Genomic DNA, 22812 nt, shown 5'->3' with positions numbered 1-22812 from the left:
TTCAGCATACAGATTTAACTCTACAAAGACAACAGGCTTCTTCTACTCAGTGTGGTACGCCTACAAGCCGTACATTACGCAGGCGCCAGGCGAGTTTTACCCCCCCCCCCCTGGTCCCCAAGAATTTTCGTCTGGTTTGCCTCAAAAACATCTAACTAGACGACAGTTAATTTCGTAAACGGCGCCTGGTCATTTCCCCAACGTTACTGCATCCAAACCTGAAGGTTTTCTTTAGCACTGAAACTCGACAATTGCGAAATGCGACGTAGAACTTCAACAACTTAGCCAAAAAAGTAATACCGATGATTCACAATGATATTGTCCATTCCAATATAGCAACGTTGTATGTACCAACAGTACGATGTTCATTACACACCTTTGTTCACAGGCATGTATGCAGCGACTTACATAGCAACTCCAAAAGTTACCGACGCAATTAAGTCAATGGAGATTTGGTCGAGACTTTTGATTCTTATGCTCTTAAGCTAACTTCCAATTGCCAACAGCCTCTCCTACGCACATGTTGTCTAAAAGGCTGGTCGGGGGACGGTAGCTTATAAAACAAGGTTTCCACACATTGACCCATTTGACCTCCACCAAAAGCAATAGGCTTCTTCTACTCAATGTGGTACTCCTACACACCAAATATGGAGATTTGTCCAAGCTTCCCTTCTTGATATATATCGTGTTTACAACCAAGTCGTCACACACACATAGATATTCATACATACACACATAATAATAATAATAATAATAATAATAATAATAAATGAACTTATAAAGCGCTAAAATCTACGAAGTATTCAATAGCGCTGTACAACCCTAATAGAAAGCCAACTTAAAAAAATGAGTCTTCAAAAAGTCATACATACATACACCCACCCATACATACACCCATCCGCATGTGTGACTACAAAGGTTACGATTTATCATCGAAACCAAAACCTTTGATATTAAACTATCAACTTGCAAGTGATCGGAATGATCTAACCATTGAGTCATCCAGCTATATCAGGCGACACATCACATGTGTTGAAAGTTTGAAAGATACAATATTTGTCTTAATATGAGCCACAAGCTATCAAAATGAAATGGGAGACAAAGTAATACATGGGGAGAAAAGCAGATCGTAAAACAATTAAATTGAAAGATTTACTTGCGGCTTTATTTAAATTTGATTTTCTTTCGGTCTTTTTTTCGTCCTTTTTTTCCATTTTCTTGTAGATGTTTAAGATTTAAAATTCAATGAATAATTAGTATAACACTCTTAAATCTCATTTTGATGAATTTTGATTCAAGTGAACTTGATTGTTAGGAACGAGATTAAGGAATTAAGTATACATCTGATTGAAAATTAATAAATCAATTCAAATGTAATAATAAATATTGTAAATCGATAATGGTTTAAATTATACGTCAGTAAATAAGCAATAAACAAAACAACATAAAAAAACGTGTAAACCAACAGAATAATTATCCAGTATTTAACATTATCCAATGAACTTTAAGCGGGTGGTAAATTATTTTTAAGTATAAACTTCTAAAACGGTGCCTTTTTTTTAGAAATTCCAGTAGAACCCAGTTAAAAAATCAACTAGGTTCTATTAGGGCCTACTATGTTTAATTGGTTTTAACTGTGTTTAACTGGGTTCCAACTGGACTATGCTGTGCAAGAGCTAGGTTCAACTGGGTTTACACAATGTTCAACTGGGTTTGTTCAGGCCCAACTGAATTTGAACTATGTTTAAACTGACCCAGCTGGGGTTTAACTAGGTTTCACTGGTTTGCACAAGCCCAACTGGGTTTGAACTATGTTTACTGGTGAACTTGCCCTGTTGGGGTTGAACTAGGTTTCACACTGGCCCAACTGGGATTTGACTATGTTGACTGCTTTTATTTTAGGCGTAATTATCGAGAATATTATAATGTAAGTTCGTAAGCAGTAACCGTATCGTAATATATAGTCCATCGGGGCAGGCTTCAAAAAGTGCTTAAAAACGACTTTCGTTGCACATATTTAGTGCCAAGGTTTGTTGTTTGGAAGTTGTAGAGCAGGGTTGTCCAACCTATGGCCCGCGGGCCACAGTCCGGCCCGCCGCAGGGTTGCGTTCGGCCCGCCAGAGATGCTATACGGTGCAAAATTTTAGTGAGCAGATTTATTGATAACAATTTGAAGCTATTAATCATTCGAACCTTCTGGGTCCAAAAAATGCATACAGGTCAGTTTGTGTGACACTCTCTCGGAGGGGTGGGGGGGGGCGGCTGAACTAAATTCATCTGTTTTATCAGGAAGGAAAATAAATCAGTGCGCTCCGCGCGCAGTGCCCACATTTCGTTGCCTTGGGCTTCGGGCAAAAAATCGAGCGATTAGGGTTCATGCGGCCCCCACATTCATTATAATCATTTCATGTGGCCCTCCTCTGCAAAAGGTTGGACAACCCTGTTGTAGAGGGATGTCCTGGGAACATTTTTCGCGATGTTGGATGATTGGAGAGGTGTTATTTTGTTGTAAACAACAAACAAATGACGTCACTCTTATACGGTGTACGACGATTACAACAAAGCAGTTCCTTGTCACAGCAACACGAAAACGGCATTTAAATGCATTTGAACTTATTAGAACCAAGATGTTATTGTTGACAGGTATAGAGGGATGTCCTGAGATTATCTTAGGAGTTGTTGGATGCTTGGAGAGATGTTATCTTGCGTGTAAACAACAAATGACCTCACTACGAAGTGTGGGCTAAATTGAAAATCAGCAACGACTATTCACAGCAACATGATAATAGTTTTTAACCTATTTAGAACCAAGGTTTGTTGGTTGGATGTTGTAAAGAAATGTCCTTAGAATACTTGAAGAGTTGTTGGATGCTAAAAGAGGTAATACTTTACGCGTAAACAATAAACATATGACGTCACTGTTATAGGTTGGACGACAATTAAAACTCAGGAGTTCCTTGAAACAGCAACATGGAAACGACATAATTTAAATGTTCTTGCACTTATTTAGAAACAGGATGTGTTGGTTGAAAGTAATGGAGCGATATCAAAATGATATTTAAAGAGTTGTTGGGTGCTAGGAGTGGTGTTATTTACGAGTAAACAATATACATATGACGTCACTCTTATACGTTGTAAGATAATGAAAATAGAGCAGTTTCTTGTCACAGCAAGATGATAACACAATTTAAATGTTCTTGCACTAACAGTACTTAGGATCAGGTAATGTTGGTTGAAAGCTATATAGGAACGTCTGAAGAACATTTTAACAGTTGTTGGGTGCTAAGAGAGGTGTTATGTAAAGAGTAAACAAATAACGTCATTCTTATACGTTGTACTGTACGATAATTAAACAGTGCAGTTCCTTGTCACAGCAAGATGATAAAATAATTAATCACAGTATATTAAGAACCAGTATGTGTTGGCTGAAGTAAAAGAGTAATGTCCGAAGAATATTTAAAGAGTTGTTGGATTCTTAAAGCAGTGTTATTTTTCGAAAACAAAAAATTTATGTTGTGTTAAACATAATTTGAACAAGTGCATTTTTAAACACTGTCTGTCTTCTGAAGTCTGCCTCGAGACTCACCTTTAACGCAAATGTAGCTGGTCAAAAACGCAGTAAAAAATATATGTTTTTAGGTTTGGGAAAATTACAAGTAGCTCCTTCCCATGAGGGTAGGACCGGATGACTCTGAGATTGTTGGGACAACTTGAAAAGGCGCAATGCTCACACAAAAATAAACATAAGGGAAAATAGTAGGTTTACTATACACATGAATCTTGTATTAAAACCAATGGGACACTTAAACTAAAAGAAAAATGTAAATGATATAAATGGGTAACTTACAGATCTTATCAGAGAAATCCACTGAACTTATTTGAAAATAAAATGCCTAAAAGTCCTAACTTAGAACACAATCGTGGCGCCGGTCAACCAAATAAAAAGTTGGGAAATATAATTACTTTCTTGGGTTACTTCGATCAGGGGCAGGTTTACTCTGTATGGGACGTCTCTGGGGTAGGTTTGCTCTCTGGACGGCTCTAGACCAGCTTGCTCTTCACTCCCTGGTATCTGGGGTCCATTGACCTATCAGCTGTCAATTAAGTTACTAAATAATTACCAGGCACATTACTTAACCCGAATCTAAACTTATAAATGGGTCTCATTAGTGTCCTTAAATAAATTTGTAGATACACAACCAGCACCAAGAATATTCCTACCAAAACAAAATAGCTTTTAAACTGTCTATTTCTCCCACAGTTCTCAAAAGTGATAGAGAATTGGAGCCAGTACATGTATTCCTAGAAAACAAGGACCACACAAAACAATTACTATATTCAAAAATGACAAAGGTCACACAGGGCCACCTGACCACAAGCTGTTGCCCTGTAGTGTTGGCAAAAAAGTGAAACTTTCGGGAACTCCTCAATCTACCAAAGTAAGTTATTCATTGTCAAATGAATAAAACAAAATAAGAAAAAGAACGGAAAAGATCAATTGAAAAAAAAAAAATTGGAAAAATGAAAGAAAATGATCAACATAAACAACAACTAAACATTGACCAGGTTATGCTTTGGTTACACAAACAATCCTTTCTGAGTTATAAAACTTCTTCGTCACTGTCAACATGACCAACACCCAAAGCCACTTGCTAAGGAAGAAGTAGCCTTCCTCTGTTATGTGTAGACAGAATGTTTTGGGCAATAGCATTTTCATCCTGTCATCATATCTCTGTTCAGCAGCTTCTTTGAGCCATTTTTCAGCATCTTGTGTCAGACACTGAGACAGCGGTTCTGTCTGCCTGCTAACAGATCTTCTTCCTTTCGAAAACTTGAGTCCTGATTGTGCCAGAGAAATCTCTGTAGAGGAAGCACCGCAAATATCCTTGTCTTTGGCACCGATGGGCCGGCACTTTCATCTGCAACAAATCAAAACCAAATTTGTTTGGTTGATACAGTATTTTGAATTGTCCTGTTGATCACACTGTGGTTCACATTAATTGTCTACACTGGAACTTAACCGACTAATAAGCAATCTGATATTCCATTTATTTCAGTGTAAGTCTGGAGCCATGAGCTTGGTAGGGTATAGTTACAAACCCACACACTACAAAGGTTTGAGAACACATGCAACCCTACTTGACAGGATTTCCCATACTAAAAGGCCTCCCCATACATGCATCAAAGTAAAATAAACCAAGCAAGATGCTTTGATATAAAATATTTTATACCAAATTTTTAAGGAGCTGTTATAAGACTATAGGTGCTACTAAATCGAGTGCCATGCTGATGCTAAATAGCTGGGAACTTGCATATGCCAACTCGCTTTGTTAGGTGTACAAAATACAAGAAGGGATCTGAGACTAGGCAATACTGTAGCATTGCCTAGGCCTATATACTTAGTGGCCTGTATATAAGCTTCATTACAGGCTACATTTGTGTGTGTGTGTGTGTGCCAGTACTACCAGCAGCCATAGAGACATGCTCTGGGCTAAGTTAGGCCCTGTTTTGACAAATCAATCCAAGACTAGGGGCTAGACCATAGGCCTAGGCCGACATTGAATATTGATAGGCCTAACGTTAGTCTGCCTATCGAACCTACACTGGTGTTGATTGCATGTCTTTGTTTCATGACAAAATAAACATGAAATAAATGGTATCATAAAATAACAGATACCAGTATATAGTAGCTGTCAATCTATCCTTCATGGATGCGACGTAAATCACTTCTAGTCTAAGGCAAACTAGGCCTAGTAGTAGTATAGTATTGAAGAGCCTTGTCCTAAATTTTCATACTCATAGTTGGCATTCGTTTCACTTGAGGAAGTTATGTATACTTTCTTGTCACAGTAATGCTCTAACATGAGGATTATTAACAGGCCTAGAATTACCTTCATCGTTCGTGTATTGAATCATGGAAGCACCATCTAGGCATGAAAATTTGCCACCCTCCATACTGCTTCATATCTCGGCACATTTGACGTCGGTTTGCCAACTGTTGGCTGTAAATTTCGTTAGACTTTCAGGCCATCGTTCTCTTGTTATGCAGTCCGTTACGAATTGTAAACACGTTCAAACGTTACATACACATAGTCTGTGCATATACACAGTAGTCACATATAGTCTGACATATCACATGCCATACAATAAGGATTTTGATTGGCCCTTAACTGAAAAAATCGCTGCGTTCGGAGAAACCCTAACAACGCAAAGCGGACTAAATGTGTCTGTCTTAAACTGCTGTTTACTCTAAAGATAACCCTTCCTGAACCATCCAACATCGAGAATTGTAATGAGCATATGAAAACACACCATAATATGTGATCAAACCTTGGTACTAAATATGTGCAACAACAGTGAACGATATCGAGCCTGCCCCGATGGACTAATATTGAAAATGGGGGTGTAAAATAAATCTTTGTCATATTTATCACAGTTATGATTAAACGATTAAACTTTTGTACTTCATTGGTTTAATATTAAGTATCAACTATTTAATAAATTTGAAAAAATTATGTTATACTTTGTTTGGCGATTTGAACAATTGGTAGGCAAAATGCCTTCCTAGTGCAAAATGGTATGATCCGACTAAATTTGAAGTTTGACATTTCTCTTGCGTTGGCGCGAAATTAAAAATTCCGAATCCGCAGACCACATACTGTACGCCAACAGAAGCTTCGCAGAGTCGCATTTGTAACCGATTTTACCAACAATTTCAAATTATTACCGCGGCTGAGTTCCCTCCTTTGTGATCTTGCAGTAAATTTATATTATTGACACATACTTGTAACGTTATAATTCATTGTAAACGTGCTCTTTATCATAACTATTTGAATTGAACAGAAACTTTATATATAGGCTAGTGACTTACGACTATAGTATAGGCTAGGCCTAACAAGCCGGTTCCCTACTAGATATACCACATGGTACAATTACTAACGTGAGACATATCCTAACGAACAGAAACTTTATGGCCTAGGCTTAGGACTAGTAATCCCTAGTAATAGGCTAGGCCTAACAAACCGGTTCCCTACTTGGTACATTTACTTACGTTAGACATATCCTAACGTTATAGTTGCCTAGCTTATTTATAGGGGCCTAACCTAGTTATACTCAAGTTAACACCTATATTTAGCCGCTTGGTTACTAATTTAGAATCCGTACCATTCCTAACCCTACTTCCTAACCCTACTTCCTAACCCTATTCCCTACTTCCTAACCCTACTTGCTAACCCTTCTTCCTAACCCTACTCTCTAACCCTATTCCCTACCTAGCCCTTAACCCTACTTCCTGTTTCATAATAATCTTTCCGGGTGTGGATGCTTAAAATTGTCATGTGGTTATCGTGTGAGGGCCGATTTTACGGCTACGGACCTGAACAATGTCAGGAAAAGGTCAATGTTGGGAGCCGGTGGGGAATACAGGCTACAAGATTGATGACTCAGTTTCTGCGATCAATTGCATCTTGTTAGATGTAAATTTATTCAATGAAAGGTTTAAATATGGTGTCAGTGCCAATAAGGATTATTGTGTTGTCCTCACGCAGAGTTTTTAAAGAGCGATTTCACACTTACGTAAAAAAAACTGTTTCCCGGAAGATAATAAGCATGTTATTTATTGTTATGCCCCCTTGTTCAGGAATCCTGAGGCAAAACTGCAACGTAAGACGTCTATATCTAAGGATGGACAGACAGAAGAAGCAAAGAAATGGCAGAAAGAAAATACCTAAAAATGAAGGTCTTTAATTATCTTAGTTTGATATAAATTTCATTATCAATCCATTATACAAGATCATGCTTCAATTTTTGTAAGTCGCCATCTGGTAGCCTAGCCTGACATAATGTATGTTACTCATTGGTACCTGTTGCGCAAGAAAAATGAAATCGTAGTGACAGCCTAAGACGAACACTTGCTAAAGACGAATTGTAATATGAATCTCCACAAAGATTTACCGCTACCAAATTCCATTCTAAAACTGTATTTGTAGCTACCATGAAATACAATATATATATTTTCTTATCAACTATATTTATTTATTTTGCCATTGGTGAAGATAATAGCCAATGCGTACAGTAAAGAAGGTGCAGATCGTTGGTTAGTTGTAAAGAAAAGATAATGGACTAACGGGCCAATTGCCACGATTTTCATATATATACCAGGTGTACGGAGGTCAGGATGCAAAATGCATCCTCTTCTCCAACTAATTTTGTGATGGAGAAATTACATAGGTATGCCTAAGCAACCTACCTGTAGGCTACTTCTATATGCCAACCTTTTCGTGGTGTTACTGTATATTTCCAGTGCAGAGTTGGCCAAAAATGAAAGATAGTTCTAGGAATATTGTTACGCTAAATTGCCGAAATCAATTGATTCAAGCCACGGTAGATATTAGTAAGAATGTTTCATAATAATTTGAGGCAGGATAACTTGAGAAAAACAACTGTTAGCTAATTGAAATATAAATAAAATGAAATTGAAACAATTGACTTTGAATGCATACAGCACGTTACAAAAGGAATACTCTCTATAAATATTTTTAAATTTTAAATTTAATTCTTTTTTGACTTCATTATATTGATTGTGTTCTCTTTTGCATTACATTACATGACAGATTTTACAATCCAAGAGGTGGCTAACAATCCAAAACCGTTTCACAGAAAGAAAAATTCAACTCTCATCTCATCTGCTGTCTTTGTTAAACAAGGTACAGTACTGTACGCTTGTGTGTATGTGTGTGATTCTTTACTCATGTGTGTATGTATGTATGTTTTATTTGTAGATCCTCCTGCAAGCAAGAACTGGCAAAGAAGCCATCATTGGCTTATGAAAGCGGCAAGCTGACCAAAGTCAGTCTCTTAGATTCATACTTTAACGTCCATGATTATGCTTTGTCAATTGTCAACAACTCTGTAACTGGACGACATACATTAATCTGGGAGTGACTCGAACTCGGGACCTTATGATTGAAAGGCACTGGTCAAACCACTGAGCTAACACTACCTTGGGTGTTCTACACATGGGTGTTCTACATCAAGTGCATGAGATAAAACAAACTTTAAACAACTTTTTATCTTTTGACAGTGGTATCTAGGATTGCAATCAAGTTGCCAACTTAAAACAAAGGAAATTTAGTGTGTTTCCTGGACTGGATATATGCTAAGAAGGGAATTGTATGCTACTCTACTGTACCTGAGAATACTGGCCATCCTAGCACCATGGTAGACATGGAACTAAACTAACATGTTGTTCTCGTTATGCTGACATGTCAAACACCTTTCAGAGTTGTCTGTCTTACCTACCCCCCCTTCTCCCCCTTGCCCTCCCCATTGACACCTATTGATATGTACAAAGCAACATATTCTGTGTATGTATGACTGTGAGCATAAATTGTCCAAATTTATACATTATCCAACATGAAGTTAATTGTCTATATAGTGAATGTCAAAGATAGCCATTTTTTCTAAGTATGTAGGTGTCATCTGCAAATAGTTTGGGAAAGATGGATCCTTCACAAGGAAATGAAGTTTTTGCTAGATTTTGAACATTATATTGGGGCAACACTTGGGGCTTTAATTAAAACGCCACATACAATGTTCAGAAAAAAATTCAATGTGTACACAATAGAAACGAGTTAGAACCTCCAAAAAGTTTATTTTACAATTTACAACAATGAGTCAAAGTCTGTTATGTACTTTGTACATTGTCTAAGTTTGCAGTCAAATTTTCCCAACAGAGGAATGAAATATGAGAAAAATATGTGAAAAGTCACTTGGCATCTCCTTGGCAATAAAGCTTTCTAAAGACTTAATTGCATGCATATCATAGCAGTGGGTCCAAATTAGGTTTGGACTGCTGGTAAAATTTATGGACTACCTCTTGGATTTGTCTCCCACCGGTTGAATGAATAGTTTTGCACCACCACCACCCGCCCCTCCTTACCCTCCCCCTCCAACAAAAACAAGTTTACAAGGCCTAATATTGCATTAAGTAGATCTATTTGTATATTTGTTGACTGCTCTCAAGGTGACTGACTTTCTTCTACTTTTCCTCGTAGCGGTGGACGAAATTCCTGAGCGATCGGAGGATGTCATGTCGATGGACGAAGATGACGAGGATTGGTACGACGGAGATCTGTCGGACTCTGAGGTTGATTCCTACGGGCAGTTGCAATCTGTGAATGACCAGATATATGGTAAAGTAGATTTAAAAAAAAAATTTAAGAATGTGAAGTTCAGTTATTGCATTGACTTTGTTGTTTGCCAGTGTTTGAAAGAAACAGTCAAATATTCCCAGGTCAGTACAAAGTGAAGGCAGACAAACACAAGAGATTTTATACTGAATCTATGAGTATACCCTGCTGTGAGTGGAATCGATGCACGATGTTAAAACAGGTCTTGCATTTGAACTGCTGAAAGCAGAAACTTCAATTTGGCCAATAAAGGTATTATATAGCAAAACCAAACTCAAAATGCAGCATATGACATAAAATTTAAAAAAAGTAGAGAAAACAGGAAATTGAACCATCTTCCACTGGGATAAGGTCAGGGACCGCACACTTGGTATCATTTTTGCGGAAAACTCTCAGATAAAATCTCATTCCACCCACATTATATAGTCATAAATATATTCCGCTGGAAATACTGTAGATGAGGGCATATCCGTCAACAATAAGGGAAGCTTCAAACTACCACACCTGAAGTAGTGAATGAAAGCAAAACGTTTCAGTTATCAGCAGAGGCTGTTTCCCATTATCTGACCTGTGAGAGGATAATTACACAAATGTTGCCAAAATATTGTGAAATATAGAGCTCGCTAATATATGCAAGGAATATTTTTATCTGGTACTGTAGACAGCATGTCAAAAATGTTATGCAAAATATGCTGTCAGTTCAAAGATGTATCTTCGTATACATAGAAACACAGGCGTAGGGAGGCGGAACATGAATGTATCTCCCAACCACCTCCAACCCCCCTCCCCCAACAAGATATTTTCTTAAAAATTCGAAACAACATGATATTGTTGCGAGTCTTGCATAAAAAACTAAACTGCAATCTTCTTTGATGACATTAATTCGTAAACCCTCAGCCTCAGAAAATTAGACTCGACGTTCTAATTATGCTTGCCCGACTAATCTGACATTGATGTTGTGGAGTTTTGGCACAGTTTGCACTCCATACATTCTTTCTCTGTCCAAGACATGTCAATATATTTGACTGTTGGCATTCCTTATAACCAATTCGAATTTCAAAAATGAGGAGGATCTCATCAGTACCCACTTCCATATTGGTTACATTTTCGGGGAAATCGTTACAGCCTCCCCAATCAAATTGGGCTCCGACGCCCATGTATAGGAGAGCTTGTTTCACAAACACTCTGCATTAACTCTAAATTATTATCTCAAAAAATAGATTAAAATAGTGATAACTTCCTCTCACATATTATCTTATATTATCTTTCGCCATTGGAGCGCTTCGCACTTCAACCCTGGTGGCGAGTCAAGGGGTCAGCCTTATGGGGCCTGGTGTGGTCTACGGGCAATGTCCCAGTAGGGGCCCAGGGGGACAAAACACCTGAAGCTCTGGGATTTTAGAAAATTATGGACATTAGAATGAAGAGCTGTTTTGAATGGAAATGTTGGGGAAAAGATATTTCTTAGATATCTGCACTAGTACTGTGACTGAAACTTTTGAAAGTACATCCAATATTGTTTGTGGACCCCCTTCCAACCTAGGTTATCTGATTTTTTATTTATTAAATTAATTATGCCTAGTAATTATGGTACCCTTTTCGGAATTTTGCATGATGGAGGTTGAAAAGCACAGAAGGTGAATTTACTACCTGTGATGTATTTAAATATGCGTTACTGTCTGTGGCCTAGACTCACTACACATCCAAAACAGGATTATTTAGTTTAATGTCCTGCCCCCTGCTAAGTAATAATTTTGACCTTTACTATTCTAGGTGACACAGTGCAGGGTTGGCAGAGACCCATCCACTCCACCAAAATAAAGTCCTATTCACTCGGGGTCCTTATCACTGTATTGGGGTTACCAACCTTAATGGCCCAAAAGCCCATCGTATCACCGACATTCAAACTTGCCAACTTTCTACTCCGCCTGGTGGCGTAAAGTTTGAGAAAGATATGACAATGTTCACAAATTTTTCACGGGCTTTCTCAAATTGTTTCCGGGGCTACCAAAATCTCAGGACGAAAAAGCCAGACGGGCTACTACTTTTTAAAAATAATTGTCAAGCAATGTATTAAGGGATTCCAGAATTGTTAACATGACAACAAAAAACAGTGTGATGCGGTAATCAAGACAATTTTTTCGGCGAGGCGGCCGTCTCTGTAATTAATTACCACAGCAAACCCTGGATTGCACCACACTTGCAAAATGCACACGCTCTAGAATATGAAATTGAGAAAATGATAAAAATGTTTCACTGTATCTCAGAGCTGTGTAGATGCTTGGAATCAAAACAATATGATGCATAGTACAGTATAAAATCGATCCTTTCTTGTCGATATATCTTGATTTATTATGAACGGTAAACGTACAAAATAACTACCATCACGTCACCTTACATATACTTAAAACATTCAGAAATGTCATTATTGTAATGATATTAGTCACATTGCTGGCCAAAAAATTCCTTTTTTTTTCTTATTTTATTAAATTTTCCTTTCCATGCTAATAAAAACCATGTTAATTTTTTTAGTATTACTTATTATTACACTCGGAAGGTCAAAATGGCAACGGTTGTAACCAAAGAGATGCTGAGCCGCAAGGGAGGGATCATTTCCTCCAACTGTTGCTGATTTCAGCTGATTTTATCCATCCGGAAGATGTCGGCCGCTACTCGGCTGTCTGTAAGGACACCTTTCATGTCACCAACTCGGTCGGATTTTGGATGAGGCGTTACAAGAGGTCAGCAAACCAATTTAATGTCTTAACGTAGAATAACCTGTGGCGTCGTGCCCATTTGGGCCCGGGGGGCACAGGCCCCCCCAAATTTTGTCAAAGGTGTCATAAAATGTCATAATTTAAAAAAAAAAGTGTTTTCAAACAGTGTCAGCAACTGAATTTCTTGTAGGGCCTACGAGAAATGGGGCTTCTGTTGACTGCTTGGTCAATGGTTGTTAATTGTTGGTATTCAGTCAATCGAAACAGTTAAATAATAACTGGTTGATAACTAATGAACCAAATGTGCCATCAACGCTGCCATTGTTGAACAATATTATATATACGTAGTCCCAGAGTAAGTGCAACCTGTTACCTTTGCCAAAGTCAGTCAATTTTCCATGAAAAAATGGCAAATTTTTTAATTGTTTTCTAAGCCTGTAACAAAGTTCGGAAAGTTAAGATAAATGTAGTGAACAGAGACAGGCTTGGGGCGATAACATCTGAATGTAATCGATTACGATTACTTGAGAATGTATTATTACGATTATGATTACAGCCTAAAGTTGAAGTAATCGATTACGATTACATTGTACAGGTAATGTAATCGTAATTACAATCATGGATTACATTGTGGTTACTTGCACAATCCTCTGCATATCTGTTTAATATAACTATCCCGGGAAAAAGGGCAATGAAATAGGGCAAAGGAAGGGCATTTACAGTATATACAGACAAAATTGTGGAAGTATATCTACAATTCCTACCAGGCATTACACATTTATGCCTTAACACGTTTAAGATGTGTAACCCATAAGTCCAGTAAAAAATACAATTTAAACAGACAATTAAACAGACAACCAGTTGTGTATGCAAAAGGATTGTGAACGCTGAGAGGCAGCATTGAACAGAATAATTCAGGTGATAAAAAATCCTTGAATATGGCGATCAAATCCCCAGTACTTCTTAGTATAAGTTTATTGTGCTAGAGAATTCTAGAAGCAGGAACACTTCTTTGGTCACACTAAAAGCCAATGGTAAGAATTAGTTTTAATCATTTCTACTAATTTTGCCCTTCTCATTCAAATTTCACTGTAATCATAAATGTAATACGATTACGATTACTTTGCCCTTGTAATCGATTACGATTACTTTGTAATTTTCACAAAAGTAATCAATTACGATTACGATTACTTAAAAAAATGTAATCGATTGTAATCGATTACGATTACCCCAAGCCTGAACAGAGATTATGGGACTCCATGTGAACTTCTTCTTAAGCAATGCAATCAGTTCGCTAAAAGGTCCACCAGGATAAATTTTCCTCATGATCTGATAGGTAGTTTTGAAAAAAACGAATAATAATAATCATTTCAAATACAGTCACAATTAACCTGGAAAATAATCACTTTGTTATCGCACGTTTTACCTTAGGTTTCGCTACTTTCGCTTTTTCTGCCCATGTTTTCAAACGGCATAGCTTTTTCTTTACCCAGTCACCGCTTCTCACGGGCATGGGCGGCGATCATGGATCAGCCAACACAAAAATGTTTCGATTTCTTAAATTTTGGGCGCTTCTGGGAGACGAGGAATTGGTAAACTGAGGAATAAATGGCGATCACTTCCTTCGAGAATATTTCCCAAAATAAAAAATTGCCAGAAATTTTTATCAATTTTAGGTGTGTTGCTTACTGCCATAAAGGCCGTTTCCTGCAATCTGAGGGGTCTGCCAGACGAAAATTTTTCCTTTGCGGCAACCTGTGGTGGCGCTCCGCTTAGATAGTCATCACCTGCTCACGGGCCCCCCCAAATTTAATAACTAAGCGAATGCAGCTGTAGATTACTATTTCTTTGGCTTCACTTTGTTTCTTTCTCTTTGAGTCATTTTTTTCCAAGGCTAATTATCACCTATCTACGTGCATAGTGTGTCGTCCTTGTCCCTTCTCTTTTCAGATCATTCAAAACTTAAAATTTAACCCATCAAATGTCACCGGGGGAGATCTGTTTTGTATATTCCATCATTTAATCTTTGCATCTTGACATTTAAAAAGTATCAAAGGAATCCAAGCAGGTGTTTGACATTCAGTCAAATTTGTGGTCCCTTTTCTTTCTTTCTTTCCTTCTTTCTGTGTTTTTCTTTTCCATTTAATAAGTAAATGAATAATAGAAAAAAACTGACTTGGAAATTTAAGGCAATGGAAAAGATCAAAAAAAAATTATGACCAGAGCAAGGATTTGAGCCATCGACCCTCCGGGTTAAAAGCCCAGTGTTACACCGACTAAGCCATCTAGCCCGTAATTCAGTGGTGGGCAACCTTTTTGAATGAATCGCCAGATATACTGTAAGGAGTTATAAATTGACCGGGCCGCACCTAACCAATGACCTGCTGTTGATTTCAAACCTTTGATTCTGATGACTTTCAAGCAATAAATAGGTTTGTGTACCTAATCTGTATTCAAAAACACATAATGTCAATACAGTACAGTTGATCATTAATGGGGATAATAGCCTACCTGACAGCATCATTAGTGCCCATAAATTCTAAGCAGCTAGCTGGTTTTTTGTGATGATGTAAAATAGATTGATTTTTTTTCTTTATCTTGAGACATCTCACAGGCCGCAAAAAAATCACTGGTGGGCCGCATGTGGCCCTAGGTTGCCCACCCCAGCCCTTAGTTGATGGCCATGCCTATATAGCTATTTCCTTGCTGGGGGTGCCAGTCAGAAGAAGTCACAGTTCTTTGCGTACCGTGTGGCCTGGGATTACGCTCAAGTTCGATACATTTTCAATACAACCCTGAAAGTGGTAGGGTTGGGAATTTTCATGCAATATTTGGCTTGTTAAAAAAAAGCTGCAAGTTTTGTAAGCACCCCCTTTGATGGCATGTTTCTTGATTCGTTTTTTTATTTCTTTTTTTTTCACAGATGGTTCAGAGAGGAGGTATCCCTGCCGGGCCATCTCTATCCCGACTATATAGCAGACACCCAGGAGGGCCTTCAGTCGAGGGTGATTAGCGCCCTCTATCACCTCTACCCACCATTCAAGGACAGAAATCACATCGTGATGTTAGACTCTGAACTCGAATCTTGCAGCCTGATAGGGTCCAAGTGCCTGTACTCTTGCTCTCATGGTTCCGTCGACAACCACTTCCACCACTTCATAAAATTTCAGCATCTTCCGGCGGCACAGGAACAGAATCTACGGAACAGCCTGATTAGATCGCCGTCCCTCTGGGCGAATCCCAACAAGGACGAGACCATATTGAAAGTGACGTGCCCAGGCTTCCAGCATTTTTCTTGCGAGAAAATTATGGGACTGCAGCTGGCTTCCATGTCCTTGAGCGTCGGGCAAGGTATGTGTTATAATCAACTGAAATTGGAATTTGTGAGAAACTACCACCTCAAGAAGCGAAGTAGCAAAGAGAATTACACGGTGGTGGTCCTGGAGCCGGTGATCTGTGTATCCCTTTTGAATTGGTGGCATCCCTCATTCTGTGACGCTTTTGCAACTCAGCCAGACCAAAGCGAAAGTCTATGGGATGAATAAAGTTAAACTTCGTAATGAAACATCAGTGTGTAGACCTACAAAGGTACAAAAATAACTATAGCAAGACATTCAGTGTGTCTATCCTGTGTCGTTTCAAGTCTGTTTCATCTAGATTTATGTTTTCCAGTCTAAAGTTCAGAAAAAGAACATTGCAGGGAATTTTAAGACTTTTAATCAGACATATATGTGCACCAAATAATTCAGCTGTTGGTACAAATTACAGTAATACAAGATGATAAATTTGTTTTCATTCGTAATTGTAGTCATGTGTGTTATTATGGACTCGGCCTTCGAGTTCGGGTGGTGCCGATTCCGAAGACGTCCGAGCCAGGTCCGAGTCACGAAAGAATTGGACTCGAGTCCGGATCCGAACCCGGGCTAGTGCATTCATTGATTCACTCACAAATTTTAGCATAGCTTAACACACGACATCAAAGTAGATTGGTTTAGAATGGATTGCTATGACAATCAAAATATGTATGTGTTTTATTTATGTGTCGTGGATCATGTTATTGACATTAACCACGAAAATCAGTACTTTTAATTTTATTGTTTTACATTTACATTTTTTATCTGAACTGAAGGGTATACCCAGTTATGATGTCTAAACATTGGATGGCTTTCACAGAATAAAATAATGCCAAGTTCTTTCTGAAAGCAAAATATCGCTTTTTATGGGATTTGATTGTAACTTTTTTATCCAAATGATTCATTACAAATTCTTAATGATTTTATTTGAGTTGATTAGCCGGTGACTGCATGATCAATTTATCACAATTTTAAAATGGTCTTAGTCTGTAGAATATGCTGTTTTTGTTCCTCATGACAAGTCACTGACGTACCAACCAGTGGGAGGGAGGTAGGGGAGGGGGCGGGGGTAAGTTGTAGTTTTTTTTAAGGGGTGGTAGTCTTTATTTTCTTCCTTAAAGGTGGGTGGGCGCATAAAACATAAAACCAGAAGGCCCCCAAATATGATAATATTTTGAAAGATATGTAGATATAAAATAAATTGTTTATATACGTATGTACTTACTATATATGATTGTATTACCACTTCTATATGCGAGGGTATTTCTACACGATATCTGTAATTAATGAATATACAATTTATATGTGACGTCACAATAACTATACTTGCATATGATTGGATTATATTTCGCTTATTGGTCGCGCACTCGAACAACACAACAAACTAGAAAAAAAGGGGGAAATCATAACATGATCAACTGGTTCTGAAAATAAGTTGTCGGCCTTTTGACCATTTGAACGAGAAAAAAAATCGTTTTATATGAACATTTGAAGGTTCAAAATAAGTAATAGGCTTTGGTTTTACCTCTGCTATTTTGTTTACACACTGAAGTTAGCTTATATTTGTCTAGCAGTGTGAGGGATATCTCGAACGGTCTTCACGCAGATTGGCGTCTTGTGTTTGCAAAGTTTCCAACTCTTCCGAAGTCTAAATTTAATACATACTAGGCAAACATTTGTTAACGACTTGTTTGTTTCTTCGTATTACCCTTTTCGCAAATAACCCCAATCATGTTGTTGACATTGCCACGAAAATCAGTACCTGAAATGTTTCAGAGAATCTTGTTCGAAGATAATTTGAGTTCTTTAAAAAGCATCGAGCGCCCTCTTTTACAAGATTGTGTATTGACTAGAAAGCATTAGGCATATAATAAGTATTAAACGGGGCTAAGAATCGGCCTAAAACATACACATGTGTTTTTCCTTTAAAACAAACACATAACACTCTGTTTTTTTTTTATCATTTGACTTCATTTTGATCAGTTAACACTGATAACAACTGTCAACAAGCTTCCAATTGCATAATCGAAAGCAATTTACTCTATCGATTTATCAAATCAAATTCATTAATTTAATCCGTTTTGTCTCAGCATAGGAAGGAACTATACACACAAAATCAGTAAATTTACTTTCTGTAATGTGAAGTTCCATTAAGCAAAGAGTTCCCGTTTTTGATAATGGCCAGGTATTCTATACTGCACGGAAATCCCCAAGAGAAATGCTAAATTTGCAGGCTGCTACCAAAAGTCACTGATTGAACTAACTTTCAAAGAGTACTAAAGTCACACGATTTTTATGAAAATATAACATTTTCATATTATATATTGTTATCATTTCATATCAATTTTAAAAGGCTTAAACTTCGTAGAATGCCACTTTTGTCTCGAGAGTAGCGTCTTCTGAGTGCTGGGAATCCGTGGTCTACATCCTGACATTATTTTGAAAACATTCATTTTTGGCCAAAAATGGATAACTTTTTAAGGCTACACTCTTATGATTTTGTGAAATTTTGGCCAAAATGACGACTTTTTTTAATCCTTCCCAAAATCATACATACGATCGATGGCGCCCTTTTGATTAGATTCGAGCTGAAAAGAGTACTTAAATCATTCGATTTTCATGAAAATATGACAATTTTCATATCATTTATTGATATCATTTCACAGTGGCGGAGATTTCTTGTCAGAAGTGGGGGGGTTGCAGGCCATTGATGAAATAAAAAGTCATAACTGCTGGCTCACTATCTAAGTGGAGCGCCACCATAAGTTGGCGCGAAGTGCACAAGAATCTTTTGGCAAATATTGCCTCCCAGATTGCAGTAAATGGCACTGCCCAGGCCTTGAAAAGCTGCATTTAACCAGGGGCGTATGCAGGATTTTCCAACCCGGGGGGCGCGTATTACTTTCTACGCGGAGTGCCACCATTGGTTGGCGCGCAGCGTACAAGCAAATTTCTGGTTTTGGTACCCCCAGATCACCGGAAATGGCACTTCTCGGGCTTGAAACTGACCAACCATATGTACACTTTTGCCTGAGAACCAAGTATTTCCAAATACCCTTTTTTCTCATCTATAACCTTTTTGAAGATTGTCACCAGTCACACATCATGTTCGACTTCATCACATATCCTGTGGATCATTGCTTTTGTAGGTGATTCTTCATCGCGGCCCACAGTATCCGTCAGCCCCACTGTTCAGAATTTGAAAATTCACAATTCTCGTGAATAAATTCACTTCAAAACATACCCATAATGTTGCACAAAATATCATCTATGGACAACCGATATAGAAAAAACCTCCTTCAAACCCTAACAGACGGGTCAAAATTGCACGAGTATGATGAAGTATGATGAAGAATGTTGGTTAGGGAATTTTCGAAAATTCAGACCGCAATTAAAACATTTCGTTGATGGAAATAAAAATATACCAGATATTTCCAAAACCGAACACTATACACACATCGACAGTTTTGAGCATGGGCGCAGATCAGTGTTGGATAATGGTGGGGACGCGTGTATGCTCTCTGATACTATCTAAGCGGAGCGCGACCATGGGTTCGCGCGTAGCGTACGATTTTTTGGGCAAATATACCTCCCAGATCGCCGGAAATAACACTTCCCAGACCTAATGATGCTCCTAAACCTCCTTAAGTTTTAGATCTCATGGCTTAGAAATTTGGTTTGGAGAAATACATGGGCGTCTGCAGAAAGAAAATCAGGGGTCAAATAATCCAAGTAGACTTTTGTATATACGATGGGTCTGGGGTCCTCTCCCAGAAAACAAATATAGACTGCCGCAAATGCGATTTCCGTCCTATATTTAACAACTGTGGATACAATACAATAAAATGAGAACTGCTGCATGTCATTTGCACAATGCTGGATCAAACTGCGCCAAAGTTCAATACAGGGGAACTTGAAATGCAGCTATTGGTCAAGACAAATTGGTGGGGACACGGTATATCATGTCCCCACTACTGAAAAAGTTGGTGGGGACGCGTCCCGCTGTCTTCACCAGGATCTGCGCCCATGGTTTGGAGGCTGTTTATCGTGGAACGCCATTTTCATGCTCACTGATATGATGTGATATCTGCTGTTTGCTTTACAAATTCGAATAATTTTGTCACTGTTCCTCTTTCTCTTCCCGTTTTCCCGTATTTTCTACTCCATCCTTTTCTCCTTTTCTCTCTTTCTTCTTTTTCTTTTCCTTCCTTCACCTCGTTGAAGTTGGCAAGTGTATACAGTTCCAAAGCTATTCAACAGCAACAAAACGTTATTTTGTGTATGTCTGTTGTGGGGTGAAGTTAGCGCTATGAGCTACAAGTTCCAATGCGCAAGGTGGGGGAAAGGGGCTAGAAATAATGTGTGGGACAATTCTAACTCGGTTTTCGGTCGTTAATTGTTGATGTAGCCTACCAGGTAAAAGGTTGAAATGACTTTAACAATTTCAAATTCAATAATTTGATTTATTATGCCATTTGGAGCACATAACATAGGCTATAACAGAACATTACTGGCTAAAACTAGGGGGGGTTGATTGTGTGGGCCAACCCCCCCTCTTCAAAAAGTGGGGGGGTTAAAACCCCCCAACCCCCCCTGTTTCTCCGCCACTGTCATTTCATATCAATTTGAAAGGCTTAAACTTCGAAGAATGCCACTTTTGTCTTGAGAGTAGCGTTTCCTGAGTGCTGGGAATCCGTGGTCTACATTCTGAAATTATTTTGAAAACATTCATTTTTGGCCCAAAATGGACAATTTTGTAAGGCAATACCCTTATGATTTTGTTAATTTTTGGCCAAAATGAAGACTTTTTTAATTCTTCCCAAAATCATACATGCGATCGATGGCGCCCTTTTGATTAGATTCGAGATGTAAATAGTACTTAAGTCATTCGATTTTTATGAAAATATAACATTTTCATATTATATATTGTTATCATTTCATATCAATTTTAAAAGGCTTAAACTTCGTAGAATGCCACTTTTGTCTCGAGAGTAGCGTCTTCTGAGTGCTGGGAATCCGTGGTCTACATCCTGACATTATTTTGAAAACATTCATTTTTGGCCCAAAATGGACAATTTTGTAAGGCTATACTCTTATGATTTTGTGAAATTTTGGCCAAAATGACGACTTTTTTAATCCTTCCCAAAATCATAGATACGATCGATGGCGCCCTTTTGATTAGATTCGAGATGTAAATAGTACTTAAGTCATTCGATTTTTATGAAAATATAACATTTTCATATTATATATTGTTATCATTTCATATCAATTTTAAAAGGCTTAAACTTCGTAGAATGCCACTTTTGTCTCGAGAGTAGCGTTTTCTGAGTGCTGGGAATCCGTGGTCTACATCCTGACATTATTTTGAAAACATTCATTTTGGGCCCAAAATGGACAATTTTGTAAGGCTATACCCTTATGATTTTGTTAATTTTTGGCCAAAATGACGACTTTTTTAATTCTTCCCAAAATCATACATGCGATCGATGGCGCCCTTTTGATTAGATTCGAGATGTAAATAGTACTTAAGTCATTCGATTTTTATGAAAATATAACATTTTCATATTATATATTGTTATCATTTCATATCAATTTTAAAAGGCTTAAACTTCGTAGAATGCCACTTTTGTCTCGAGAGTAGCGTCTTCTGAGTGCTGGGAATCCGTGGTCTACATCCTGACATTATTTTGAAAACATTCATTTTTGGCCCAAAATGGACAATTTTGTAAGGCTATCCTCTTATGATTTTGTGAAATTTTGGCCAAAATGACGACTATTTTAATCATTCCCAAAATCATAGATACGATCGATGGCGCCCTTTTGATTAGATTCGAGATGTAAATAGTACTAAATTCACTCGATTTTTATGAAAATATAATATTTTCATATTATATATTGCTATCAATTTCAAAGGCTTAAACTTCGTAGAATGCCACTTTAGTCTTGAAAGTAGCGTTTTCTGAGTGCTGGGAATCCGTGGTCTACATCCTGACATTATTTCAAAAACATTCTTTTTTAGCTCAAAATGGACAATTCCTTATGATATTGTTACTTTTGGGCTAAAATGACGACTTTTTTAATTCTTCCCAAAATCATACATACGATCGATGGAGCCCTTTTGATTAGATTTGAGCTAAAAAGAGTACTTAAGTCATTCGATTTTTATGGATATATAACATTTTTATATTATATATTGATATCATTTCATATCAATTTAAAAGGCTTAAACTTCGTAGAATGCCACTTTTGTCTTGAGAAAAGCGTTTTTTAAGTGCGGCGAATCGATGTTTTGAAAGGCTTAAACTTCGTAGAAATAAACTTTAATATAATATATGATGTCAGGTTGTCCTATTACCAGATGCTTGTTACGTCAGGATTCATATCTCCATGGACGCAGAAGGTAAGTTCGTTGCTAATAAATTCCAATCCAGGTAGACTGAGTTTTGTGTCATTTGCAGCTAGTCTAGTTTTATCTTTCTCTATTTGTTATATGTTTGTTGGGCGTTGTGAAGTGGGGGTATTCGTCCGATTTACCCCCCCCCCCCCGCCATA

The 22812-nt window shown here is 37.8% G+C and overlaps 1 protein-coding gene and 1 long non-coding RNA gene across 3 annotated transcripts; one reads left to right on the top strand and one right to left on the bottom strand.

The window, feature by feature from the left end:
• Nucleotides 1–3757: 3757 nt before the first annotated feature.
• Nucleotides 3758–6351, bottom strand: LOC139969677 (uncharacterized). The gene is made up of 2 exons (XR_011793789.1): nucleotides 5892–6351; nucleotides 3758–4919 (listed from the first exon to the last, which is right to left on the bottom strand). It is a non-coding gene; the product is annotated as an uncharacterized lncRNA (long non-coding RNA).
• A 273-nt stretch (nucleotides 6352–6624) lies between these two features.
• LOC139969680 (transmembrane protein 183-like) lies at nucleotides 6625–17929 on the top strand. Of its 2 annotated transcripts, none has more exons than XM_071974820.1 (6): nucleotides 6625–6759; nucleotides 7640–7738; nucleotides 8613–8705; nucleotides 10056–10193; nucleotides 12748–12931; nucleotides 15831–17928. In XM_071974820.1, exons 2-6 carry the CDS (start codon nucleotides 7684–7686, stop codon nucleotides 16450–16452), a joined length of 1092 nt encoding a protein of 363 aa, XP_071830921.1. In that variant the 5' UTR covers nucleotides 6625–6759; nucleotides 7640–7683; the 3' UTR covers nucleotides 16453–17928. The 2 variants fall into 2 exon arrangements, with proteins under 2 accessions (XP_071830921.1, XP_071830922.1); XM_071974821.1 differs by having other exon boundaries at nucleotides 6640–6786; nucleotides 15831–17929.
• Nucleotides 17930–22812: the final 4883 nt, after the last annotated feature.

Source organism: Apostichopus japonicus, chromosome 7 (assembly GCF_037975245.1).
Source record: "Apostichopus japonicus isolate 1M-3 chromosome 7, ASM3797524v1, whole genome shotgun sequence".
Classification (NCBI taxonomy): domain Eukaryota; kingdom Metazoa; phylum Echinodermata; class Holothuroidea; order Aspidochirotida; family Stichopodidae; genus Apostichopus; species Apostichopus japonicus.
This window is presented reverse-complemented; position numbering and strand designations above follow the sequence as displayed.

Excerpts from the sequence above, each read along its gene's own strand:
- LOC139969680 (XM_071974821.1), top strand. The coding sequence starts at position 7,684 with ATGGACAGACAGAAGAAGCAAAGAAATGGCAGAAAGAAAATACCTAAA. Across the intron at positions 10,194-12,747 it reads TGTGAATGACCAGATATATG|GTCAAAATGGCAACGGTTGT; the intron begins GTAAAGTAGATT and ends TACACTCGGAAG. Across the intron at positions 12,932-15,830 it reads TGGATGAGGCGTTACAAGAG|ATGGTTCAGAGAGGAGGTAT; the intron begins GTCAGCAAACCA and ends TTTTTTTCACAG.